A 13580-nucleotide genomic window follows, 5' to 3' on the forward strand; every position below is an offset into this window, starting at 1 on the left:
GCAAAATGATTCTTATTCACTAATCGGGAGATCACAGGATGGGCATTTTTCCAACAGCAAAAAAATGTGTATGGGAACGTTTTTTTTTAAATCTGAAACAATTGGCATCAATACTGGTAGGTTAAGGGGCTAAAATTGAAAGAATGCAATATATTTCTCAGACAATGCTACTCATCTCAAATACAATGCTACATGTTTGAAGAGGCATAGCCTAAAGGTTAATTGTAATATCTCTGAAATGCCTATAACAGCTGAAATACAGACATCTGGAGTGAAGAGTGTGGGGAGAGGTGAATACCAAATTACAAATACATTTATTACACTGTAAAATACGAAATGTTACCAATGTCACATCGATCATATAATAATACTGCAGGACTGGTTGGCGCTTTCTGGTGTTACTCTGACTTCTCGTTGTTGTTGGAAATGCACTGGCCGCATGGAATAGAAGTTTGAAATCAGTAAGTAAAAGTTTGTTTACAGGTTCAGTCTTTAACGTCTCCTGTTTGTGTTTAAACAGCTGTGCGCTGAGTAACACTGGGCAAAGTTGCGAGACTTCAGTTATCAGCCATGTATTTCCCTATAAAAGAAACAAAATTAAATTAGAAAATACTGGAGTCACATTCAGACAGACCACTGGGATAGCTGGTAGCTGGAAAAGATAACATGTGTAGTGTTTTAGCAATAGTGTTAAAGGCACATTGTTGAGGCAGAATAGAGGGAACTTCACTCTACATCCAACCATACCGTACCTGATCTCGGATGTTGGTATATGCTCTAGGAATTTCCTCAGGAGTTCTGCCTATTGGTTGCCGTAACTTTAGTGGAATCTTTGGACAGATGCATAAATGGAGTTTCTGACGATCTACTGCTGAAGTTATGTGGCCGATTGGGAGAAGTGCCAAAGAAATTCCTGGGGGTCTATTTTGACTTTTGGGCAACTGGCTGCACTGGTCAGTTGCTTGTTCAAGGAGCGAAGAGGCCCTGACCTCAAGTCTGGCAGGCAAGTTGCGCGACACCAAACATGCGACTTAGGGTAGCTGCCAGCAAGGTACGTTGTGTGGGTGGGAGGGGTGGGGGCAGGTGATTAGGGAGGATGAACGGCTCCTCTGGGGCCCACAAAAATAATTGAACACTTGCCTTTAGCGGGCCTCTTTGTAGTACTGGACCATGTCCCATCTAAAATAGCAATCGAGGTTCTATTTACATCATAGGGCCATGATTTCCATATTAAAAGGGGCTTGTCGCCTGAAAGAGGATGGGAACTTTGGACACCAGGCAGTGGGCCCCTTTCAAAATGGAGCTGGTTGCATTGCATTAATAGGACGGGAAGACTACTGACCCAATTTTGAGGCTGTTACTGGCCCATTATTGATACATCCTTACTATACAGTATAAATGCACACGAGGCCCATGCTTGAGAGAAGGTCAGTCTGTGACCTGTCCTTTATTCCTTAGCACTCAAGTGCAGGAAGTGGGTGGAGCTTCCCCTTTTATATCTGAAGGGCCAGGTTAGGAGTGTCTCCCACAAGTTCACCACCTAGTGGTCATTGTTCTCACAGTGTACAACTTAGGTCTGATTATACATGGGTTACATTGCTGGTTGAATACAAGACATCACCTCCCCCCCCCCTCCCCCAAAGTCTTATTGGGATCACAGGTTGAGTCTCTCTCTGGTGGTTTATGCTCTCTTGTAGAGTGCCTGAGTTGGGGCTCCGGTTGTTGGGCGCTGGCCTGAGTGTCTGCTGTTTGCGGTGCCTCAGGCCTGTCCGGACTGCCCACAGTGACTGGGCTCTCCTCCCTTTGGTCCCTGTGTTCGGTCACCTGTGGAGGAGTGAACTCTATATCGTGTTCTTCCTCTGCTTCTTCTATGGGGTTGCTGAACCTCCTTTTTGTTTGATCCACATGTTTGCGGCAGATTTGTCCATTGGTAAGTTTAACTACCAAAATCCTATTTCTCTCTTTGGCAATCACAGTGCCTGCAAGCCATTTGGGCCCTGCAGCGTAGTTGAGGACAAAAACAGGGTCATTTACATCAATACATCGCGACCTTGCATTCCTGTCATGGTAGTCATATTGTGACTGGTGCCTGCTCTCGACAATTTCTTTCATGGTGGTGTGTATAAGGGATAACCGGGTTTTGAGCGTCCTTTTCATTAGCAGCTCTACGGGTGGAACCCCTGTGAGCGAGTGTGGTCGGGATCTGTAGGCCAACAGGAAGCGTGATAAGCGGCTTTGTAGGGAACTCCCTGGGATTCTGAGCATCCCCTGTTTGATTATCTGCACTGCTCGTTCTGCCTGGCCGTTTGAGGCCTGCTTGAACGGTGCCGTTCTGACATGGTTAATTCCATTGCCTGCCATGAAGTCCTGGAATTCAGTGCTTGTGAAGCACGGGCCATGTCGCTGACCAAGATGTCCGGTAGACCGTGGGCGGCGAACATTGCCCGTAGACTTTCTACCGTGGCAGAGGATGTGCTTGAATTTAAAATATCACACTCGATCCATTTGGAATAGGTGTCTACTACAACCAAAAACATTTTTCCCATGAAAGGACCTGCGTAGTCCACATGGATGTGTGACCAAGGCTTGGCGGGCCATGGCCAGGGGCTAAGGGGGCTTCCCTGGGCGCATTGCCCAGCTGGGCACACGTGTTGCACCTGCGAACACAAAGTTCTAGATCTGCGTCTATCCCTGGCCACCAAACGTGTGACCTGGCAATTGCCTTCATGATGACAATGCCCGGGTGCTCATTGTGGAGTTCTCTGATGAATACCTCTCTGCCCATCTGGGGCATGACTACGCGGTTTCCCCACAGTAGGCAATTGGCCTGAATCGAGAGTTCATCCCTGCGCCTGTGAAATGGTTTAAATTCCTCAGGGCATGCCCTGTACGTGGCTGCCCAGTCCCCATTCAGGACACATTTCTTGACTAGAGAAAATAGTGGATCTCTATTTGTCCAGACTTTAATCTGACCGGCTGTCACGGGTGAGCCTTCGCTTCCGAAAGTTTCAACAGCCAGGACCATCTCAGCAGCATGCTCGGTAGCCCCCTCAGTGGTGGCTAATGGGAGCCTGCTGAGTGCATCGGCGCAATTTTCGGTGCCCGGTCTGTGCTGAATTGTGTAGACATAGGCAGCTAACGTGAGTGCCCACCTCTGTATGCGGGCCGATGCGTTTGCATTTATGGCCTTGTTGTCGGCCAAAAGGGACGTTAGGGGTTTGTGATCTGTCTCCAGCTCAAATTTCCTGCCAAACAGGTACTGGTGCATTTTCTTTACTGCATATACAGATGCGAGCGCCTCCTTTTCTACCATCCAGTAGCCCCTTTCTGCCTGGAACAGACTTCTGGAGGCATAAGCTACCGGCTGTAACTGACCCTTGGCATTGACATGCTGCAACACACACCCGACACCATAGGACGACGCATCGCACGTTAACACAAGTTTCTTACATGGGTCATATAGCGTTAACAGATTGTTGGAACATAACAAATTGCATGCTCTATTAAAAGCCCTTTCCTGGCTGTCCCCCCAGACCCATTCGCGACCTTTGCGTAGGAGCACATGTAGCGGCTCTAGCAGCGTGCTCATTGTGGGAAGAAAGTTACCAAAATAGTTCAGGAGCCCCAGGAACGAACGCAGCTCTGTCGTGTTACGGGGTCTGAGTGCTCTCTGGATCGCTTCCGTCTTGGATGCAGTAGGGCTGATCCTGTCTGCCGCTACCCTCATCCCCAGGAATTCTACCTCTGGAGCTAGGAAGACGCACTTCGCCTTTTTCAGTCGCAGCCCTACCCGGTCCAGTCTGCGTAGCACCTCCTCCAGGTTGTGGAGGTGTTCTTCAGTATTGTAACCCGTGATGAGGATGTCGTCCTGAAAAACCACCGTCCCTGGAATCAATTTGAAGAGGCTTTGCATATTTCGTTGGAAAATCGCGGCGGCCGAGCGAATCCCGAATGGACATCTGTTGTACTCAAACAACCCCTTGTGTGTCGTGATGGTGGTCAGCTTCTTCGACTCACTCGCCAGCTCCTGGGTCATGTAAGCTGAGGTCAGGTCCAATTTTGAAAAAGGTTTGCCACCGGATAGCGTCGCAAAGAGGTCCTCCGCTCTCGGTAGCGGGTACTGGTCTTGGAGTGACACCTGATTGATGGTGGCCTTGTAATCACCACATATCCTGACCGATCCATCCGCCTTGAGCACCGACTGGCGAGATGATGCCTTCCCTCAGCAGGCGGTCCAATTCGCCTTCTATCTTTTCCCGCATCACGTACGGCACCGCCCTGGCCTTGTGGTGTACTGGCCTGGCGTCCGGGTTTATGTGAATCACTACCTTGGCCCCCATGAAAGTGCCGATGCCGGGTTGAAATAATGAGTCAAATTTGTCCAGGATCTGTGAGCATGATACTTGCTCCACAGAGGAAATTGCATTGACGTCACCCCATTTCCAGTTCATGACAGCAAGCCAACTCCTCCCCAGTAGTGCGGGACCATCCCCCGGGACAACCCAGAGTGGCAACCTGTTCTCCGACTACCATGGCGCCACCTAGCACCGGAATGATCTCCTTTGTGTAAGTCCGTAGCTGTGCGTCAATCGGCGATAATTTTGGCCTCCTGGCCTTGGACGCCCACAACTTTTCGAACTGTTTGATACCCATTAGGGACTAGCTGGCCCCCGTGTCTAGCTCCATTGATACTGGGATGCCATTGAGGAGCACTTTCATCATTATCGGTGGCGTCCTGGTGTATGAACTGTATACGTGCTCCACATAAACTCGCTGAACTTCAGCTTCCAGCGATTTCCCCCAGCGTTCATTTCTGCAGGTATTTTGCTCATCTCCGGCTGAGTGTGTGCCTCGATGCCTCCAACATGAGCTGCTGTTGGAAACAAAAGGTCCCTTGCCAGTCGATCGTCTCTGACTGCCCCTGTTATTGTCCTTGAGTGCGCCATTAACAGGTGTTGATGGCCCCATTACTGGCCGCATTGTCCCTTGCAATGGCGTGAATGGCCGCTCAGCTTGCCATTGTCTCTGTCAAACTCCTCCTCTGGGTTCGATTACATGTTGGGGCATGCCCGATTGCCCTTGTCTGCCTGGAGAACTGTGTGCTGCTGTAACAATGTTGAATCTCTGTCCCAACCGTTCCTTAACACAGTACCTCTCATCTGTTCTGCTAGTGGCCATGCTCGCATGGTTTAAATCCCAGTTTCTCGTCGCCATTGATACGTCCTTACTATACAGTATAAATGCACACGAGGCCCATACTTGAGAGAAGGTCAGTCTGTGACCTGTCCTTTATTCCTTTGCACTCAAGTGCAGGAAGTGGGTGGAGCTTCCCCTTTTATATCTGAAGGTCCAGGTTAGGAGTGTCTCCCACAAGTTCACCACCTAGTGGTCATTGTTCTCACAGTGTACAACTTAGGTCAGATTATACATGGGTTACATTGCTGGTTGAATACATGACAATTATAATAGCAGACAAAGGCAATGAAAATTGACCCCGAGGTGTTGCTACCCAAAATAAGGGCAAGTGTCTCCAGCAAAACATCAAAAACCGAAGCGCCATCATGAATATCCAAAATAATAATTGTATGTATAAATTCTCATCTCTAAACCTTTTTTTAATAACTTTTTGTTATACAAGGGCATGGATACAATACAGTTGGCATCTCTTTTGGATATAATATGTTATTTAGCAATTTTATTTTAGAACCATAGACGTTTACAGCACAGAAGGCAGCCATTTCGCCCATTGTCTCAACAGTCATGTATAACAATAACCTGGTTAACAGCAGTCAGCTTGGATGCAGAAGGGATGATCCTGCTTGATCAACCTTCTCCAATTCCTTGAGGAATTGATTACCCAATTGTACTTGTAGTAAGCCCATGATGTGTTGGAACTTGACTTACAAAATGGCTTTTGATAATTTCCAGATAAAAGACTATTAATCACACCCAAAGCTGTGGGGATTCAGAGTGAACCCTGGGAAATGGATACGAAACCAGCTGAACGATAGGAAACAAAGTACTTGTTCGAGGAGTTATTACAAAGTGGGGGGAGGGGGAGGGGGATTTATCCTCATGAACCAGCTTGTTTTCAATGTAATTTTAACAATTCTTTTTCAACAGTTTCACTTCCAAAGATTTCTTTTGAGAGTAATTGTTTTTTCATGTGAGGCGTGGCAGTGCCCCATAAGCAGTGTGCACCCACCATTGCCAGACAAATGAGGGAGCCTCCTCTTGACCCTAGAAAGTCCACTGGGGTCAGCATCGAGGTTCGAGGTGGGTGTGATCCGAACATAACTGTCAGAACCGTTGGCCAAGCGGATTTTCAGGGCCATGTGGGAATAGGATTTACTAGATTGCTCTTTGAAAGATGGCACAGACTCAATGGGCTGAATGGCCTCCTTCTATGTTGTATTATTCGATGTAGGGTTTTTTTCCTTTATAATGAGATAATGTAAATGATTAAAGCTACTGTATGATCTTTGAAAATTACCTGCTGCAAATCTCTTTTTGATGAGTGAAAACCTATATCCTGCTCCAACCAATTCAATATCGACACCAGACAGTGTGCTCCCTTCGCTAGTGAACTGGACAGCCAATGTTGCAGGTTTACTTGGACCTTCTGATAGGTGAAACCTGGCCAGGAGAGATCCAACACCTAAAAGAAACCAGCGGAAGAACAAGAACATATGTAAAGAAGAGGCTGGAACTTTACACTCAAAATTTGATAAGGTCCCTTTGGCAAACACATTAGGGAGGTCAGGTGACTGGGTCTGTACTACACTGGAGGCTCTGTGTGTGTGTGTGTGTGTGTGAGTTGAGATACAATTTAGTATCTATGATCTACCACTATGATGAGCTGCCCATATCAGTCATATTGACTTGGCAGAGAGAGATGGCAGACTGGAGGGCCAATCATCTATGGGTCACTCTTGTACCCTGCTGTGCAATCTGCTCAAGAGACAGTATTGATGTAGGGCTAGGAGTAGATCATCAACTTTCCCATTTGAACAATGTTGGTTTGTGGCTTTGCATATCTAAATGCAGGAAGGGAGAAATTAAATTGCAAATAAAAGTCATTGAAATTGTATTTGTAATATAAATTACTGATTGAGACATTGTAAACTTCATTGGACCAAAATTGCCCCTTTCTATAAGGCCCCTGGCTGCCTGAAAGGGGTGGCCACGGGTCTGTGTGGAATGGCCGCCGAGTCGCCATGGAGGGGCCACCATTTTGTATATTGCCCTCCTATAGTTTTTGAGTGGTGTAGGGGACCGCTCTGCCCATTCTCCTGCTGCGTCATACATTCACTGACCCTTTACCGACCGGCGATGACCACCTTTCCAAAACTGTCCCGTGCAGAATTGCCCCGCGGGAGCGCTGCCAGTTGGTGCCACTGACAGCTTTTTGTGGCTGGGTGACACGGCCTGTCTTAAGGGGAGGTACTACTGCCAGCGACTCCATTATATATTTTATTTGTCGGTCGACTGCAGAGTTCACAGCAGCCCTCCCCTTTAACTGAAGGGGAGGGACGATGTGACGGCCAGTGCGATGACATCATCAGCGCGGCATTGATGACTTGGAGCGTCGGCCACTCCGACCTGCCCCCACTTCTGCCCTGCTAGTGGAGGCTACTCCAACACGACTGCTCTTCTGCCCCTCTCCCCACACCAATACCGCTCTGACTGGAAACATAAGCCCCATGCACTAGCGCGAACAGAGCACCTAAAAAACGATAGGTGTGCCCAGTTTCGGGCGGAGGGCAATTTCGGCCCCATAACTGCTGACTCTCCTAAGGGATGAAGGAGGAGTCATCATAGTCAGTCCCTCGGAATCGAGGAAGACTTGCTTCCACTCTTAACAGGAGTTCTTAGGTGGCTGTACAGTCCAATACGAGAACCACAGTCTCTGTCACAGGGGCGGCAGATGGTCATTGAGGGAAGGGGTGGGTGGGACTGGTTTGCTGCACGCTCTTTCCGCTGCCTGCGCTTGATTTCTTCATGCACTCGGCGATGAGACCCGAGGTGCTCGGCGCTGTCCGGATGCACTTCCTCCACTTAGGGCGGTCTTTGGCCAGGGACTCCCAGGTATCAGTGGGGATGTTGCATTTTATCAGGGAGTCTTTGAGGGTGTCTTTGTAACGTTTCTGCTGCTCACCTTTGACTCGTTTGCAATGAAGGAGTTCCGAGTCTCGTGTCTGGCATGCGAACTATGTGACCTGCCCAGCGGAGCTGATCAAGTGTGGTCAGTGCTTCGATGCTGGGGATGTTGGCCTGGATGAGGACGCTGATGTTGGTGCGTCTGTCCTCCCAGGGGATTTGTAGGATCTTGCGGAGACATAATTGGTGGTATTTCTCCAGCGACTTGAGGTGTCTACTGTACATGGTCCATGTTTCTGAGCCATACAGGAGGGCGGGTATTATTACAGCCCTATAGACCATGAGCTTGGTGGCAGTTTTGAGGGCCTGGACTTCAAACACACTTTTCCTCAGGCGGCCGAAAGCTGCACCGGCGCACTGGAGGCGGTGTTGGATCTCGTGTTGATAGGAGGCTCCCGAGATATGGGAAGTGGTGCATGTTGTCCAGGGCCGTGCCATGGATCTTGATGACTGGGGGACAGTGCTGTGCGGTGAGGACAGGCTGGTGGACGACCTTTGTCTTGCTGATGATTAGCATAAGGCCCATGCTTTTGTACACCTCAGTAAATACGTCGACTATGTCCTGGAGTTCAACCTCTGCATGTGCGCAGACGCAGGCGTCGTCCGTATACTGTAACTCGACGACAGAGGTTCGGGTGGTCTTGGACTTGGCCTGGAGACGGCGAAGGTTGAACAGGTTCCCACTGGTTCTGTAGTTTAGTTCCACTCCAGCGGGGAACTTGTCAACTGTGAGGTGGAGCATGACAGCGAGGCAGATTGAGAAGAGGGTTGGGGCGATGACGCAGCCCTGTTTGACCCTGGTCCGGATGGGCATTGGGTCTGTAATGGATCCATTAGTAAGGATCATGGCCTGCATGTCGTCATGGAGCAGGCGGAGGATGGTGGCAAACTTTTGGGGGCATCCGAAGCGGAGGAGAACGCTCCATAGACCCTCGTGGTTGACAGTGTCAAAAGCCTTTGTAAGATCGAAGGCGGCCATTTATAAGGGCTGGCACTGCTCCCTGCATTTTTCCTGCAGCTGTCGCGCTGCAAAAATCATGTCCGTTGTGCCGAGTAGGGGACGAAATCCGCACTGTGATTCCGGGAGAAGCTCCTCAGCCACCGGGAGAAGACGGTTGAGGAGGACTCTGGCCAGTGGCTGATAACAGGGAGATTCCTCTGTAGTTGCCGCAGTCGGACTTGTCCCTTTTTTTAAAGATGGCCACGATCACTGCATCTGAAATCTCCCAGTATGCTCTCCTCCCTCCAGATGAGAGAGATGAGGTCATGTATTCGCGCCAGTAGTGCCTCTCCACCATAATTCAGTGCCTCAGCAGGGATTCCATCCGCTCCTGAAGCCTTGTTGTTGTTCTTAAGCTGTCTTATGGCTTTTCCTACCTCGTGCAGTGTTGGGGTTTGACTGAGGTGGTGGCGAGTATCATGTTGCGGGATGGAGTCGAGAACACTCGAGTCAAAGGCAGAGTCTCGGTTGAGGAGATCTTCGAAGTGCTCCTTCCGGCGGGCCCTGACTGCCTCGGTGTCTTTGAGTGTTTCCCCGTTCTTGGCCAGCAGTGGGGTGGGGCCTTGGGTGTTTGGGCCATAGGTGGCCTTGTCAGAGTAGGAATTGCAGGATAGCTAAGATGAATACGTGGCTTGAGGAGTGGTGGAGGAGGGAGGGATTCAAATTCTGGGGACATTTGGACCCAGTTCTGGGGGAGGTGGGACCAGTACAAACCAGATGGTCTGCACCTGGGCAGGACCGGAACCAATGTCCTAGGGCGAGTGTTTGCTAGTCCTGTTGGGGAGGGGTTAAACCAATATGGCAGGGGGATGAGAACCTATGCAGGGAGACAGAGGGAAGTAAAATGGGGGCAGAAGCAAAAGATAGCAAGAGGAAAAGTTAAAGTGGAGGACAGAGAAACCCAAGGCAAAAATCAAAAAGGGCCACATTACAGCAAAAGTCTAAAGGGACAAAGTGTGTTAAAAAGACAAGCCTGAAGGCTCTGTGCCTCAATGCTAGGAGTATTCGTAATAAGGTGGACAAATTAAATGCGCAGGCAGCTATTAACGAATATGATCTAATTGGGATTACGGAGACATGGCTCCAGGGTGACCAAGGCTGGGAACTCAATATCCAGGGGTATTCAACATTCAGGAAGGATAGACAGAAAGGAAAAGGAGGTGGGGTAGCGTTGATGGTTAAAGAGGAAATTAACACAATAGTAAGAAAGGACATTAGCTTGGATGATGTGGAATCTGTATGGGTAGAGCTGCGGAATACCAAAGGGCAGAAAACGCTAGTGGGAGTTGTGTACAGACCACCAAACAGTAGTAGTGAGATTGGGGACAGTATCAAACAAGAAATTATGGATGTGTGCAATAAAGGTACTACGGTTATCATGGATGACTTTACTCTATATATAGATTGGGCTAACCAAACTGGTAGCAATACGGTGGAGGAGGATTTCCTGGAGTGCATTAGGGATGGTTTTCTAGACCAATATGTTGAGGAACCAACTAGAGGGCTGGCCATCCTAGACTGGGTGATGTGTAACGAGAAAGGGCACGTTAGCAATCTTGTGCGAGACCCCTTGGGGACGAGTGATCATAATATGGTAGAATTCTTTATTAAGATGGAGAGTGACACAGTTAATTCAGAGACTAGGATCCTGAACTTAAGAAAAGGTAACTTCGATGGTATGAGACGTGAATTGGCTAGAATAGACTGGTTAATGATACTTAAAGGGTTGACGGTGGATAGGCAATGGCAAACAGTTAAAGATCACATGGATGAACTTCAACAATTGTACATCCCTGTCTGGAGTAAAAATAAAACAGGGAAGGTGGCTCAACCGTGGCTAACAAGAGAAATTAAGGATAGTGTTAAATCCAAGGAAGAGGCATATAAATTGGCCAGAAAAAGCAGCAAACCTGAGGACTGGGAGAAATTTAGAATTCAGCAGAGGAGGACAAAGGGTTTAATTAGGAGGGGGACAATAGAGTATGAGAGGAAGCTTGCTGGGAACATAAAAACTGACTGCAAAAGCTTCTGTAGATATGTGAAGAGAAAAAGATTAGTGAAGACAAACGTAGGTCCCTTGCAGTCAGAATCAGGTGAATTTATAATGGGGAACAAAGAAATGGCAGACCAATTGAACAAATACTTTGGTTCTGTCTTCACGAAGGAAGACACAAATGACGTTCCAGAAATACTAGGGGACCGAGGGTCTAGCGAGGAGGAGGAACTGAAGGAAATCCTTATTAGTCAGGAAATTGTGTTCGGGAAATTGATGGGATTGAAGGTCGATAAATCACCAGGGCCTGATAGTCTGCATCCCAGAGTACTTAAGGAAGTAGCTCTAGAAATAGTGGATGCATTGGTGATCATTTTCCAACAGTCAATCGACTCTGGATCAGTTCCTATGGACTGGAGGGTAGCTAATGTAACACCACTTTTTAAAAAAGGAAGGAGAAAGAAAATGGGTAATTATAGACTGGTTAGCCTGACATCAGTAGTGGGGAAAATGTTGAAATCAATTATTAAAAATGAAATAGTAGCGCATTTGGAAAGCAGTGACAGGATCGGTCCAAGTCAGCATGGATTTATGAAAGGGAAATCATGCTTGACAAATCTTCTAGAATTTTTTGAGGCTGTAACTAGTAGAGTAGACAACGGAGAACTAGTGGATGTGGTGTATTTGGACTTTCAAAAGTCTTTTGACAAGGTCCCACACAAGAGATTGGTGTGCAAAATGAAAGCACATGGTATTGGGGGTAATGTATTGATGTGGATAGAGAACTGGTTGGCAGACAGGAAGCAGAGAGTCAGGATAAACAGGTCCTTTTCAGAATGGCAGGCAGTGACTAGTGAGGTGCCACAGGGCTCAGTGCTGGGACCCCAGCTATTTACAATATACATCAGTGATTTAGATGAAAGAATTGAGAGTAATATCTCCAAGTTTGCAAATGACACTAAGCTGGGTGGCGGTGTGAGCTGTGAGGAGGATGCTAAGAAGCTGCAGGGTGGCTTGGACAGGTTAGGTGAGTGGGCAAATGAATGGCAGATGCAGTATAATGTGGATAAATGTGAGGTTATCCACTTTGGTGGCAAAAACATGAAGGCAGAATATTATCTGAATGGTGACAGATTAGGAAAAGGGAAGGTGCAGCGAGACCTGGGTGTCATGGTACATCAGTCATTAAAGGTTGGCATGCAGGTACAGCAGGCGGTGAAGGCAGCAAATGGCATGTTGGCCTTCATAGCAAGGGGATTTGAGTATAGGAGCAGGGAGGTTTTGGTGCAGTTGTACAGGGCCTTGATGAGGCCTCACCTGGAATATTTTGTTCAGTTTTGGTCTCCTAATCTGAGGAAGGATGTTCTTGCTATTGAGGAAGTGCAGCGAAGGTTCACCAGACTGATTCCCGGGATGATAGGACTGACATATGAGGAGAGTGAATCGACTGGGCCTGTATTCACTGGCATTTAGAAGAATGAGAGGGGATCTCATAGAAACATATAAAATTCTGTCGGTACTGGACAGGTTAGATGCAGGAAGAATGTTCCCGATGTTGGGGGAGTCTAGAACCAGGGGACACAGTCTAAGGATAAGGGGTAAGCCATTTAGGATTGAGATGAGGAGAAGCTTCTTTACTCAGAGTTGTTAACCTGTGGAATTCTCTTCCGCAGAGAGTTGTTGATGCCAGTTCGTTAGATATATTCAAGAGGGAGTTGAATATGGCCCTTACGGCTAAAGGGATCAAGGGGTATGGAGAGAAAGCAGGTAAAGGGTAATGAGGTGAATGATCAGCCATGATCTTATTGAATGGTGGTGCAGGCTCGAAGGGCCGAATGGCCTACTCCTGCACCTATTTTCTATGTTGTCTGCGATGAAGAATCGTTGCACATCATGGCTGTCGGCCAGCTGCTGTATCTCCTGTGCGTTCTCCATCCACTGTTTATTCTTTAGGTCCTGGGTTTTTTGTTGCACCTCAGCCTTGAGCCATCTGTAACATTGCTTTGCTGCTCCAGAGGATTAGTTCACTTATGTAACACCCCTGTAAAGTACTGGAACAGTTTTTTTTCCTACTGACTAACAGTGTAAAGAAAGGTGCAATTTGCTTCACTTTCGTGAAGTGCCATTGCACCACTTCAACTTGATGCTGTCATGACACATGGGTCTCCCAGGCTTTCCTTTTGAAAAATAGGGTAACCCTGTTTCAAAAATGTTATTATCTGTTTTCATTTGAATTGTATCATTAAAATAACTCATTAAAAGCAACTTTGTTTCAACACTTAGTTAGTTTTACTCCCATTGTGCCCACTTGATTGGGATTCTTACACCACATATCCTTACCAATGAGGACTATGGCCAACTGATCAGCTCCTCAACTTTAACTGAGGTGTTTTGAGTTTCCTTTCCTGTAGAGAGGTGCCGTGCCAT

The 13580-nt window shown here is 47.7% G+C and overlaps 1 protein-coding gene across 1 annotated transcript in view; it reads right to left on the minus strand.

Moving 5' to 3' along the window:
• Window positions 1-498: 498 nt before the first annotated feature.
• Window positions 499-13580, minus strand: part of sgip1a (SH3GL interacting endocytic adaptor 1a) — a 250115-nt gene continuing 237033 nt past the window's right edge. The window contains exons 23-24 of the mRNA XM_070886140.1: window positions 6494-6658; window positions 499-580 (exon numbers count right to left, since the gene is read on the minus strand). Coding sequence (XP_070742241.1) covers window positions 558-580; window positions 6494-6658 — 188 coding nt within the window. The 3' untranslated portion in view covers window positions 499-557. The remainder of the gene's footprint in view (window positions 581-6493; window positions 6659-13580) is intronic.

The sequence above is a fragment of the Pristiophorus japonicus genome, chromosome 8 (assembly GCF_044704955.1).
Source record: "Pristiophorus japonicus isolate sPriJap1 chromosome 8, sPriJap1.hap1, whole genome shotgun sequence".
In the NCBI taxonomy this organism is placed as follows: Eukaryota; Metazoa; Chordata; class Chondrichthyes; family Pristiophoridae; genus Pristiophorus; species Pristiophorus japonicus.